Genomic DNA, 15,062 nt, shown 5'->3' with positions numbered 1-15,062 from the left:
CCCATGCATGCACGCATACTCACGCAAACACGCTCATGCACTGCTCAGGCACATGAAAACAAGCAAACACGAACAAGGACACTTGAACAGATGGAAACATCAAAGAGACCCATGCAAGTAAACAGGCGACCAGAAAACACGCACGCACACTTGCAGTTTATTGGTCATGCACATCACATGGAGAGCTGTCTGACTGCTGCTTACCTCTGCATATGGGTACCGGGAAGTCCCATACGGCCGCATTGCCTGCATTAGTTACACAGGTGAGCTGGGGATGGCCATCCAGCACGTAGCCGGTTACGCAGCTGTAGCGTATCTTGTCGCCCACATTGAAACGTGTCCCATATAGGATGCCTTTGGGAGGAACACCGGGGTTCCCACAGGAACTGCTCTGCAATTCTAAGAGGGAAAAGTTTTGTTTTTAGCATTGTATTCGGAATACGGGAAATTACATCATAGAGACTTTTCATAAAATTGCTTTGATTAGTGACTTGGTAAGTGCACACTTTTCTAGTAAAACTAGGCTAAGGGGTGCACATACACAACATTTAATATGAATGATGAGCTATTTAATTGCCAGTTTATGCTTTATATCCTGGTTCAATCAAACCCAAGGACAGAACCGATGTGCTTGGATCTGAATGTGGCCCAGGGGCTTGTTAAATAGAGGCGAAAAAGAGAGAAAGACAGAGAAAAAAAAGAGAGAGAGGTGATACCTTCACACATTGATTGTGCTGTTACACACAAGGTTTGGGAGGCAGCCATCTTGCCTGCAGTAGACCATAAATACAGTCTGACATTCAGAAAGTTAGATGATCCACTCAAGCAACAGAGGCCTATTTACGCTTTTATGTTTATATACTGTTTTTATAGAACTTCATTGCTTGTTGAGTTTTAACTTTTGAACAGTTAATGAACATTGTAAATTAAACCAGAGAGCAATCTGAGTTAACAACATATATAAAACGCACAAGACAGTATTTAGAAAATAATAGTAGTCAATAAAAGAAGTACTTTTATCCAAATGCAATCCCTTAATTTGGAAAATGTACAAAACAATGTTAAAAAGGAAGTCATAAAATTCAGCTCTTCTTCACACCAGAGACTGAGATTCTATGGGCGGCCCTGTGATAAGTTGATCTCAGTTTCAGAAATCAAATTATTATTAGTTACTTTATGAACAGTAACAAAAAAAGGGTCTTTCAGGTAAGATGAATTACTTCATAACTTTAAGCAACGCAGCAAAAAGTTAACCACACAGAGGAAAACGAAATGTCTAGACCTAGAACATTGTTTCTTACCTGTGTTTATATCAACAAATCACTGGTTTTGCAGTGTGTCATATAATTGATGATACTATTAATCTTTATGTATTGTTTTTACATTTATATCATTATTATTAAATTACACTCAATCATAATCAAGAACACTGTTAGTTTTTAGCAAACTTAGTTACAGTTTTAGTTGGGAGTTTAGTTAGTTAGACAGACTTGTTTTGTGCATTGCAAAGTCAAAATAAAATGCCCCTTTTTTCTATTTTGTGACAACTACAATTCTCGAACTTCTGTACCGGCCACAATGAGTTGCTTATTGCACTGGCCCTTTAAATACTGTACATACTGTCACATTCCTATATTTCCTTGTTTCTTACGATTCAACTTACGATATTTATATTCCCTCCATCAAACAAAAACTCATAATATTTTACCAAGGATTCTCATATAGTACCATATATATTGCTACTATATGGCATACAGAAAGCCTGCAAAGACTTTCAAATCACGTGGATGCAGATTTAGTTTTGACAGCTAAGCATTCGTTCTATCAGGGAAAATTTCAATTATGTCTTTAAATTAACAGACTGGCTGACTTTGAATCACTGTACTCCCAGAAAAAAGATATGACACAAACACAAGCTGCTGGACAAGCCCAGAGTAATATCCATGTCCCCACTTATTCGCTTGGCAACTCCTCTTATTTAATATCACTAATTACACACTCACAGAGGCAGCGAAACGGGCTGAAATTAAAAGACGGACACCATCCTGTCACCCAACATGCACCTCCCTTGTCAAGGCTGCGGCCCCTGATCTCGGGATGTTATGGATGGATCATTTAAATATCTTGAGGTGATGGCTGGTGCGTAAATTACACAATAAGAAGCAGCAGATGACGGGAACGTCTCCCTACGTGCTCATCACATTGATTAGAACCTGCAGAAGCCTGATTCACATTTAGGAAATGACAGTGTCGGAAACAAGCATCCAGCCTCGATTAGTGCGGTGCATATGAGAACGCATTGTAAGGATTAAATAAAAAAGGATAAATGTGATAATCTCGTGTCAGCAGAAAAGGCATTCGAAGCCCTTGAGGGCTGTCAATTTTGCCATTTAGAGCGGTGATGGATCGCTTGCGTTTGTCATTGAGGCCGACGGGAATATCAATGAAAGGAAAATGAGAGATCTGGTACATCAACGGAAAAGACAACAAAACCAGGCGACTGTCCATGCCATTTTCCATTTTCATTTTTGCCAGGGTCTATGCATTGATCAAAGTACAAAAGCAGTCTACAGTAAATTGGTGATTTTTAAAGGTGGAATTAATGGATTTTCTTATTAAAAACATACTGAACATCAGTCCAGTTCAACGTGATTTAGCTTCCTTAACTAAACCACTATGGCTGCAAAACACTGAAGAAATGTATTAAAAAACTGAAAATTATACAACCAACATACATACAGTGTTTCACATTTTTCATCACCCCATGCGTGTACTCATGCAGACATCTGCAGACCTAACACCTTTAAACATAACTATTAAAAATATTTAAATCATTCAGTTGTTGCGAACAATTTTAACAGACATACTGAAATGTGAGATATTTTCTATAAAATGTATTGTGCAGCACAATAGGCCACAGTCCTAGAGTCTTAGTTTGATGTATAATTTATGAAATGCTATTTTGTAATGCTTATGGTTTAACAAACCCCTCATTCTAAAAAGAATTATCATATTTTTCATGTGCTTTTTTAAAATTTGCTTATCAATAATCAAGAATCAACTTTATTTTTGCATACAGCCTTTCAGTCAAAGCCATTCCAAACACATTCCCGTATGATTTAGCAAAGGTTACAAATCTTCCTGTAATCTCTCTGATAGGTGGGAGTGACACAGAGACACGCCCCGAGGAGAGACTGGCTTTCTCCACACAGGAGCCGTGTGAGCAGACCGACAGGGGGATAACATCTAAGCTTTTTAATGCCCTTCACCGGTCCATCGCTATCCTCTCCTCAGCACCCCTTAAGAGTTTCTGTAAAAGATCACCACTGCCCTTCAATCTAGGTTCAACTTAGAATTCGCCTTCGAGGAAGCAGCTCACAGCTCACTATGTGGAGCTCTCTAAAGACAACGGGTCACATATTCACTGTATCATTCAAGCAACCTGTACTTAATTATATTCATGAAGCTCATAATAAAAATGTCTTTTATCTTCTGTGATCTTATGAAGATACTGTACTGCAGCATCGCTCTTTCTTGTCTATAATGAAGAAACGTCCTGAAGAAACATCAGCACTTAGCATCTTTCGAGACTTCTTTAAGACCAAGTGTGTAAACATGACAATTTTTTTAGAAACTCCTGCCAATCGTATGTGGCAGTGGTATTCATGCAAACAGTAGCCCTGGCATTTCTTTATATTTCATATAATTATATTTTCGGGCAAATTTGTCAGTTTTTTATGTGACTCATAATTATGTGAATTTTGAGATTTAGCAAAAAACGTCTCAGTTAACAAAATAACTTTGCAAAGTCACTGATTTTATATTTTAGTATTCATTTATATTTTTACAGCGAGGAGGGGAAACATTTGGAAATTAATATACATTAAAAATCTTAAAATATACATGAAGAGAATATTGCAGTCTTGGCAATTGTTCTTAAAATGTTCCTATGTTTTTAATCAAATCAAGTCTACAATATTATCCTTCCTTCGATTTCATCCGTTTCTCTATCTTTGAAAGTCCACGTATCTAAGCTTTATGTCAACTGTAGGGTTGAAGAAGGTGGTTTGGGAAATGGGTTTTAAGCTGTAGAATTAGCTGGCTCTCTTATCGTCAGACCTCCATTCAGCCTGGTCATTCATCACAGCCCTGACATGTAACGCTGGGGCTGGACCTTGCAGCTTGGACTCTCGGGTGACAGGGCATTTCCTGCCCTCAATGTTCTATCTTTTGTACCAGTTAATATGTGGTCCATCAATTGCATTTGTAAAAGCTGGATGTACTTTTGAATGTTTTTTGTAATACTTGGTCTTGAAAAATGAAGCAAACTTCTTCAGCATTTAGGTGGGTGGACAGTGAAGCAATATGCAAAAGTGACTAATTATCTTCGCTCTTTAAATAGAAAGTCAGTATTATGATTCTGAACAATATAGAGAACTGTTAATGTTTCAGTAAAACAAATTTGAGCAAACTACTACTCCTACACAGTGTAATAATTCTTTAAAAAAAAAATTCTGCAGCACAGCTTGCAAAAGTATTGACTGTTTAAGCAGTAACTCCCCATCTCCTATGTCATTTGTCAAACAAAATGATAGCTCCGCCCCAAACTCAAAACAAATTGGTTGTCAGTGTTGCCATGCTAAGCTTTTCAAAAGCAATGTTTAGAAACAGAGTCACGATGTTTACACTTTAAAAGTATAAACATAGCATGTTTCCGAATCACAACAACATAACATAAACAAAGACATATTTTAACATTAAAATAATGCACTTTATTAAATAAAAGGGTATATTCATGGTAAATGTAACACAAACAAGGCAATATTATTTTATATTGCCACAGCCACAGCAATTTATATAAAGAAAAGCTAAAATGGCATCTTTAACATTTTAAATAACCACCCAAGTGTCCTCTTAAAGAGACAGTTCAGGAACAACTTGAGGGTAAGCAAATAATGACAGAATTTTTGGGTGAACTGTTCCTTTAAGAACTACTCATGCATGCTAAAATTAAGACAGCAATTTACACAAACAGCTGTCTTTTCCCATAAGCACATTGAATTTCTAGAGAGAACTTGACGGCATCCCCCAGCCCTTTCTGCGACAAGGTCCAAGAAGACTCAACTTCAACATGCCGACACCATGCGAGAAAAATAAACATCTTATCCCTAAGGGTGAAAGAGTCTGTCATCCAACAGCTAAAGATGAACAGAAAACAACTAGAAGCTTTCCAGCAGCATAAGATTTTCGATGCCCTCCCGCTACCCAATGCATTACCATCCCAATTTAGCTTTGAAGTGCTGAAGGGGCAACTTTATTACAATGTGTTGCGACCTCGCCTCAACGCTGCCTTGCTTATAAATTATTCTCCTTTCGGGCCAGAGAAGGAATTCGCCCATCCACTTAAAATCCCCCGGGAACAATAAGATCTTTAAACCCATTTTCATCTGCCAGGCAGGAATGAGTGTGTTGGCCTCGTCATCAGGTTCTGGAAGAGGTATAATGGAGATATTCTCTTTTCATTATCACAATTATGACTCCATTGCCGGGAGGAATTAATTTATTTGTTTCCCGCCGGACATGGATCCTCAGTTTCGCACAGCTGGTTGGCTGAGATGGAAGGTGATTTGGCATGATTTTACTTTTTTCCACATTTGTCCGCAAATAAAAAATACAGGCGTTGCTCGATGCTAGGCAGACAAAGGACAGGGGGAAATGAAAGGTAAGAAGTAAAAATGTGAAAAGAAGCCTGCCAGGCACACTTTCAATCATACTTTATTATTGAGACGGATGATCCTGCAAAGTGGAAAGAAAAAATGAAGGAGGTACTTAAAGCCTGACCAGAAGTATTGGGGTCTATGATGTGGATTTAGTGTTTTGAAGGTGATTCATCACCTCCAACTAGTGCTTTGAAAAACACTATTCTCAGATTCCCCGTCTGACAATAGATCATCTTGCTGGCATTGGGGGTCCTAATGCTTAAAAAATGACAAAATTGTGCAGTCTTCCTGTACATCAGAACTGAGCTGATGAGTCAAAGGTCACGTATGGAAAGGCGTAATAGTAGGAAATGAAAGCCCGCTCTGATTGATTGCTCATGTGCATCAAAGGCTTTGTGTAGCCGTGTTTGTCTTCATATGCGGGCCTGTGCACCTACTCACTATACATTCACCTTCAAATTGGATTATTGAAAACGTGACCTGTGTCATACATTTCCCATCCATCACGGCTAAACCAAGCTTTAACCACTTTGATCATCTGCCTCGCGAGATCACTCGAACAAAATGTAAGATTGCTTTTGTATATGATCCCGAACAATAGATAAAAGCATACAGGAGACTACGAACATGTTCATTATTCACCCCAGTCAAATTACAGTCGGCAACACGCTTTATAAACTTCAACCAAAATCTGACCTTGCTGCTTGAATGTCACCAGAGGAACTCAAAGATCAGCCACAGCTCAATTGCGCATCGATCGCGGCGTGCTCCGGTATATAAGGGCTGTGCTCGTAGGTGTGGGCTAGAAGAGACAGGCTGAAAACAAATGGGTCTCACCATCTGTGGTCAATTTCAGCTTCTCTTCCTTTGATGCTCATCAAAAATGACTCGGGTGCTTTTTGATCAGGCCTCTGCGCGGACACCACGGATTGCCTCTCGTGCTAATTAGGGAAAGCTTTTTGTGCTCTGTGAAGGTGTAATTAATTTACCAGGGAAATGTATTATTGTTGCTACTCTGAGGGCTGCGAACAGAAAACATTTTTCTCTTTCCTAATTAAAAAGATAGAGTATCATTTATGACTAAACGGAATCATTGTCTGCAGATTACTTTTGACCCGAGTTTAAATGGAAATTCATACACGGTTCAGCTTAATGTGATAAATGGTAATCGAGACTCTCTGTTTGCTTAGTGCAATTCTGGTTTGGCTTTTTTTGGATCTTTATTAGTCTTGAGGAAATGTAGGTTGATGTGGGGAGGATTTATCAAATTACCACAACCTTTTGTAGAATCGTTAAGAGCTGAGCTAATGGCATTTTCACATTTGAAAAATCACTGCATTCCAACATTTGTTATCCAAAATTGTGTCATATAGACAGCAATGAATCCTTGACGAATTGTTCTTTCGTTGAGTTCTGTCATCATATATTCTCTGTCAGTTCGCTTTTGTGAAGCAGATCAGTAGCAAGGTTTCCATCATGGAAACTCCAAATTTATTAATACCATTATTTCACGCTCGCTTGAGGTGGATTTTCTTTTTTGCAAAACACAGTTATTGCGAATAATGAGAGATAGAATGCATTTGCCAAATTAATTCTGACGTAGCGAACATTAAATGTTATCGCGAACTTTGAAAATGTTATTTAGGAGCTGATTTTCCTTAATGAACTGGCTGATCAGGTTCATGTGTTTATAGAATGCTTCATTCAAAGTGGATTATCAATGGATTTAGAATTGTTGGCATTATTAAAGCTTGACAGATGTGGGCACTTCAAACTACTGTATGTGAAAAGACACCAGTTTTCCATTTGTATTGTGGTAATGCCACAATGTGGCAAACCCAAGATAAGTGGATGCAAGCTGCAGAGATGCAAGCTGATTGTTTCCACCTTCAGTATGTTTCCAGCAGTCCACTTCTCCCATCTCATGTGCATTACAGCAACAACCATTTTTCTTTGTTGTTTACCGTTTGAAATCTCAGGCATTCTCTGGAGGTCTCTCTCCTTACACTGAAGCTCTCCACAGCTGTGCTTGGTTTCCTTTTTCCACTCCTTCTAATATCATTGTGAGCCTCCAATGCAGAGAGCGGTCTCAATTATCCTTTGCCTGCCTCTCTGGGCATGCTCGAGTTGAGTCCATCTTACAGCACTCAAAAGGTTCATGCCAAATTGGAAATCTCTGTATGCAATTAGGTTGACCACTAAAGTGTCCCATAAATCTCCATGTCAAATAAATTTGACATTAATTTATTACCTGCAAAGCTTACCAGTAAAGGTATAGATAACAATATGCAAAAAAATCCCATTTGCGCGAAGCTAAGCCGAAACTTTTTTCAATGGTATTAGACTGAAATGCAATTGAATTTATTCTTTAGAAATGTACAGAGCAAGCAGAGAGATACTCTGTCATTATGCCCTTCCCGTATACGGCAGGCAACAGAAAATCTTTGTGTACTATATATAGTCAAATTAAGTGCAGAAGTAATTTTTCGACTCATAATATATGTTTTACAGTTACAGATAATACTGTTCTGTCAACTTTCTCTGTGAGAAACCACAGAGAAAGTGATCAGCACCACGGACAGCTCCCAGGCAGGCCTTCCTATGGAACTTCTTATTTCCACACAAAACCCCTTGTTTCTTCTTCAAGATGGCAGCTAAAATGATCCCTTTTCCCGAATCAACAGCACTGGGAGGGGGGATTGATGGGGTGTGTTACAGGCGGCAGATTGCAGAGATTAATAGCACCATCTACGAGGAAAAAAAACAGGGCCTGGCCAAAAATATATACGTTTACAATGAAGGAGAAACGGAACAGGGGAAACAGCACTTTATCTTCGTTTAGAGGGCGTGACTTTCTATAACCTGCACCTCGTGAGGAGAAGCGCACCGCTACGTGTCAGAGATCCTAATCAAACTATTTCACCAAAGAAACCCCCTCAAGGAGGTTCGGAATACCTGCTTATTGCCAGTTGGATAGGACCTCGAAATCTCTTTTACCTTTTTTGGCAGCATGGCCTCCTCTTGGCGGTCTCTGGCATATTCCATTCGCTTAAATCAGCATAACACTGAGCCCATTTATGTCATTTGTTCCTGCCATCTCGGTGTCCTTTTACGTTCTGAAGAGACTGTGATTAAATCACCAGGTCCAGAGACCCCTGCTGGCGGATGTGATGTCAAAAGAACAACACGAGGACAGGGTATGCTGCGGAGCGAAGATAGCGAGAGAGAATGGAAAGTCTCCCAATAGCCTTAGCCTGAGACACAGTGATAGTACTTGTTCTCCCGAAGAGGACATGGACTAAAAGCATGACTGACTCTCTCATTTTGGTCGCATGTATAATACATTCTCAATGTCATAAAACAAAAAGATATATTAAGTAGAAGGCATGGGGAGGTTCGGTCGTATAAAAAGGTTTATGAACTAACTATGGGGAAGCATTCATTCGAAGTTGGAGGTTTGTTGAGACAGTGAATCACAAGCAGGTTCTCAGCACATCTATGAATGTGCACATGAATTGATATTTCTTGAACCAAGAGACAGTTCAGCCAAAATGTAAAATGATGTCATCATTTACTCACTTTTATGTAATTCTAAACCCACATGGCCTGCTTTTATGCACTGAAAACAAAAGAAGGGTGTCCGTGGGTGTCTCTTTTTCCAATACAGTGACCACGGCTGTTTCTATTCCCCATTCAATTTAATTGTGTGGAAATAATGGAAAAAGACTTAACAGAAGATGGGGAACTACCTCTTTAAGGCAGGACATACGAAAATGAACTATATAAAAACCAATTAACTTTCCTAATTAGCATTCCGATGAAAATGAATCTTTTGCCAATTAACCAGTTCACAAATAAATAATTGATTAATTTAGATTCACAGCATTTAAAAACCAAACCACCACAAGTCACCTGATATTATAAATGATACATACTGACGTGCCCTACATTTGTGCACATTCTAAGCCTGCATGCTACTGAAAAAATCCTAATGTCAGAGGATATAAAAGGGGAATGGATTTCTGCAGTTGTTCCCTTCTTTGATCAAGTTCCTCAGCCTTGCGCAGGCACGATGGAGCTGCATGTCAAATCTGGTGGGGGAGGCAGGCGGCGTCAGTCAGCGGTCTATGGAACCGGAGAAGACGTGTGTAAGCTGCCTCGCGAGATACCAGTGCTTTGATAACCCGGTGGGAGAAGCAGCGTGCGTGTGTCGTGAATGCATCTCCTTTATTACAGAGTGTGTGTGTTAAATGATCCATACAAATGGTGCGATTGTGAACATGTGCTTTTGTGTTAGACCTTAAGTGCACTAAATGGATTCAGTGTTTGTGTCAATGCGATTGTGCATGTTAGCTATCTAGCTACACTTTGGAGGGGGGGGAATTACAGAAATACTTCTTCAGAAGATGGCTATATCTGACAAAAACTCTATTTGAAGAAGAAGTCGATGAAATAAGAGCATAACAAAGCAAAGAGCTACATTTCATGTTGAGCCTAAGAACACGGCTTAGAAAAAAAATCTTAATGTCTCGAGTGGTTACTCTGCTTTTTAAAAAGTGGTGTGAACAGCAAAATGATAAGCCCTCAATCTTCAATAAAAGATTATATTATTATGAATAATCTGAAACATTTTTACTGCACTAAGAAATACAGTTTATAGGACGTTTGGCTGTTCACTTTTAGACTTGGCAAAGGGATAGTTCACCCTAAAATGGAAATTCTGTCATCATTTATTCACGCTCTTGTCATTTCAAAGCTTTATGACTTTCTTATAAGAAATTTTTAAGAATGTTGGTAACCTAACAACGGCGTTACCTATTCATTTCTATTGTACAAACACAAAACAAATGCAAGTCAATGGGTAATGACGTTGTTCAGTTACCGGCGTCATAATCAACAGAACTGGTATGTATCATTTGTGCCCAGATGGTAAAATGTGTACCTGTACTACTACAGAAATAAAATCAAGTCGCTCATATTGAAGCAAAAGGTCAATTACACTGTAGATGTGGGACTCCCACAAACACAGCCATGCAGAAAAACTGTCCCGGCTCTTCATTACCAAAGCTATGAATACATCCCTCTAGATCTACTCTCAAGGTCAATCCCTCAGCTGGGCCATAAATCAAAGCAATACCTCAACTACATCCACCCGATCGCATTGTCGTGCATGCCTACAACTGAAGTGGATGCTGGCAAGCCGTCACCTCAAGTGCTACTGTAAGAGCCGTCTTTAAATCCAATATCTGGCAATGCAGAGACGGCGAGAAGTACAAAATGATTGTTCAGGGGGAGCATTGCATATTCACCTTGTTAGGGTCAGGCTGGCCAAGGGTGAGGATCTTCTTGCATGACAGTCACTGTGCTTTAATTAATCCTGTCTGACCTGCAACTGCATCTGCATGCATCAGTAGCTCGAGCATTCCGTCACTCTGCATTACAAAAAACAGCTCTGCTGAAGTCAACAGGATGTAAATAGGAGCCAGAACCCAGATATATAATACAGAGGCGTCATATCGTGATGCATGTGAGGCAGCATTCTGTATCACAGGAAGTCACTGTAAAACAACTAAGAAGATGTCAAGAGCCAGCAATAGTAGCAACTACGAGAGAGACTGGGAGAGAAAGAAACCTATGCGAAAATCTTTGTACAGATTTCAAATGTGATACGAGATACGTGGTGGGAGCGCTGTCCCAGTTCTCCATCAGTTGTATTTGTGTATCAGCTTAAAGGGGCATCGATACGATTGTGTGACTTCACTGTTCAAGTTGCTGTGCTTGACATTTTTTAAGCACCTACCAATGCTAAAAATATACAGTGAGCTTTTATACCCCTGGCAGGATCTGTACAGTAAGATACCGCCCTCCTGTAGCTCAGCTGGTAGGGCATGGTCAGAATGAGTGAAACCAAGAGAATGCATATCGCAATAAAAGCACAACCTTGGATGTACTGTAGTTTTGTTTTGTATTTAACACTATCCTTGCATTTACTCATGCCATTCCAAACCTGTTTGACTTTCTTTCTTCAGCAGAACACAAATGAAGATATTTTGAAGAATGTTGATATCCAAAAAACATCTTCTATGACTTCTATGAGACGTTACTCAAAATATCTTTTTTTTGTGTTGCACAGCTAACAAAGGTTTCAATTCACATTTAACCTCTCTAATAAGAAACATAGACGCACATGGTTACGCACACTGAGTGGAATTCACATCGCAATCTTCCCGAGAGTTACGACAGATGTTAACCTGACACAGACTGACAGCATATGCAGCCCTGTGGTGCAGCTCCGCATGGCGGCTCACAGCCCAGCTCTGGCTGTTCGAACCCAACAAAGCATACATTAACACAGCCGTGCAGGAAATCTGGAGTCAGGTGCACATCAGTGCTATCATACCTGGATAATGTAGATCAGACCAGAGATGTTAATCAGACGATCAACCCCATCTAATTCTGATTGACAACCAAGTCATAATGTTAAATAGCCAAGTAATAAAACCAATAAGGCAAAGCTAACTTTTAAAGATGACACAATGATGTGCGAATAACTAGACGATACTGAAAACGTCAATGCATGCTGAATGCTAGTCATGCCGGCAAGATATCAGCAAGGCATGAGTGAGAAAGAAGTTCAACACATTTACTTGTTAACACAAAGATTGTTTGGCCTTTTAAACGGGCATGTTGCATTGTGAAAGTGAGATTCATTATGAGTGCTGAACTGGGATGACCTGTCGAAGCTGTCAAATCCACCACGGTGAAAGAGAAAAGAGGGCTCGCATTGGTACTCAAGGTATGTCAATTTTGTCGTTAGTATATAGTGCAGGAAAAGACGTCTCTCTGCTTTGTAATTGTTATTGATGGCGTGGTGATGCTAGTGTGATTTTTGTGCAACGTGTCAACACATAAAACATCCTGAATTCACCTTTCTAACCCAATGCATTAACAGAATGTGCCAAACAGGCAGCGAATAAAACAGAATAGCTTGAAATCACATTTTAATGTGAGGACAAACATAATAGGAGTCTTTTTTTAACACTTGACATGAAGGAAAATTAAAAATGCAATGATTATTATATGTTATTACAATGAATGGTGACTTAGGAATCCAAAAAGGAGTTAACAGAGCTGACTCATAAAAACAATATGACAAATTTAATGTGTTATTCATAAAATAAAAAAATAATTAAAGGACCAATGTATGATTTAGGAGAATCTAGCGGTGAGGTTACGAATAGCAACCTACCTCCACCCCCCCCTTCTCTTTCAACCCACGACGGCGGCTGACCCAGAACTAAGATGTCAACACATTTTTCGGAGATAACATATTTACAAAACATTCTTCGTAGAGCAGTTTGTCCGTTTAGGGCTACAGTGGAAACAACATGGTGAAATTCATGCAAGGGGACCCACGGTGTATATAGATAGAAATAGCTCATTCTTAGTTAATAAAAACATAACGTTTCATCATGTAAGGTCTTTAAAAACCTACGAAGACCTAGTTATGTTTTTTATATTGCATTTTTGTCAATAGATCCTCTAAAAACGAGACTCGTCTACACTGAAATAATCTCATGCTAATGTGACACACTCCTTTTAGAAAACTTTAACTGAGGCTTTGCAGAGAAAGGAACTTGCAGTCGGGGCTCTTCCGGTATAATCCTCAGCTTTAGTCTGGAGAGCAGCAGTGGATACACACTGACTCATGTACAGCACTGCGGTTACAGCTACTGCAGAGAAAAGAGTGGAAGAAAGTAGTCAAGATCCAGGAATTAAATTGTGTGGGATGTTACAGAATTTCCAGTCAGCTAATAAAAGAGATCAAAGAAAAAAAATATCAAACTTGTCTAGCTGTCAAGCATTTTCTATAGCACATTTGAGATGACTGCCAAGGAAATACCGGCATATTCTCTTTACATACTGTAATACAACTACTCTCATGTTGTTTAAGGAGAAGGTTTAAACCAGGTGAGCACCCATTACAAAGCTGTACAACACCTTTTTATGTTATATGAGCCGATGCACATGCAGCTTCTACAATAACAAACTCTTAAAACAAATAAATTCAGAAAGCCGTTGCCTCTTTTAATTGAAAGATTTTCTTTTTTACTTTTTTGTCTGGTTTTCTAGTACAATTATAAGAAAATTCTCAAATCAAGATGCATTTACTTGACAAAGAAAGGGAATGAAAATATTTAGTTTTGTGAACAAAAAAATGATAAGGTAACTTTTGTTTTAAACAAGCACAAAACAATCTGCTAATGGGGTAAAAAAAACTTGAATTAGTTACGTAAAAAAAGGTAAAAATAAATGTGATAAAGTATCAAAATTCATTTGTTGCAATGCAAGAGTTAACTTAGTATCACTCACGTTCCTTGTCACACTCACTTTGTCAAATAAATGTATCAATTTATTTAAAAAAAATTATATTTGTACTAGAAAACAAGACAAAAATATGTTTTTAGTTTCTTTGCAGCATGGAACCTATATTCTTCCTGCCTGACCACACATAATGTGGTATGTGTGGTCTGGCTCCTCCCCTTTAAAGTTTTTTGATTGCAAAAACATTCCCAAACACTATTATGATTGTTAATTTCATCGCAAAACAGCTACTGAGGAAACACTCAGAGTCACACAGCCATCTTGGGAATCTGCACGGTCTAATTAGACCACAATGGAGGTAATACCAGTGTTTACCAAAGCCTGTCTATGCTACTCAGCAAGGTCATTCATTGAAGGATAGACCATAGTTCCAGCATGCTCAAGAAGAGGTCTAAAAGGCCTTTAAGAGCAAAGCACAGCAGAAGTAAAAATGAGAAAGCACCACGGTAAGACGCTGCCCTAAAGGGCCGTGACTGGTTGGCACTAATCTTCAATGGGCTCTGCCTCTTTTATCAGCAGGTGCACTTTGAGATGCTGGCTCGGCCCACTCCAACATATGGAGAATGATGGATACAGTGTAAGAGGAGCAGGGTGACATTCTTCCCTACCCACAATTCCCTGCGAGGGGGTCGAGACAGAAGTACAAGGTTCGAAGTAGGTCAGAGAAAGATGGTAAAACCTTGCTAATTAGAAGAACTGAACTGGGCAACAAAAGGAAGGCCAGACGGCCTGCACAAAAGGCCAAAGAACGTCAGTATATGCTGCCAGGAACCTATGCTGCAATGTTAAACACTGTTCGGACTACTTTGCACGGTTACAACACATCAGGTGGGTTGGGAAACAGAGACCTCCTGGAGACTTTATAGGGGATGTGTAATCTTTTGTTTACCCGTTTAAAACAAACTCTATAGCATTGATCGATGAAAGTATAAGTGAATAAAGTAAAACAAAACCAAA

At 39.2% G+C, this 15,062-nt stretch overlaps 1 protein-coding gene across 1 annotated transcript in view; it reads right to left on the bottom strand.

Moving 5' to 3' along the window:
• csmd3b (CUB and Sushi multiple domains 3b) overlaps positions 1–15,062 on the bottom strand; it is a gene marked incomplete at both ends in the record, with an annotated part of 310,902 nt that overhangs the window by 208,421 nt on the left and 87,419 nt on the right. Inside the window, one exon of the mRNA XM_079485065.1 lies at positions 205–399. Coding sequence (XP_079341191.1) covers positions 205–399 — 195 coding nt within the window. The remainder of the gene's footprint in view (positions 1–204; positions 400–15,062) is intronic.

Source organism: Barbatula barbatula (genome assembly GCF_947034865.1).
Source record: "Barbatula barbatula genome assembly, chromosome: 21".
Lineage (NCBI taxonomy): Eukaryota > Metazoa > Chordata > Actinopteri > Cypriniformes > Nemacheilidae > Barbatula > Barbatula barbatula.
The sequence above is the reverse complement of the archived record's forward strand: the minus strand, read 5'-3'. Positions and strand labels throughout refer to the sequence as shown.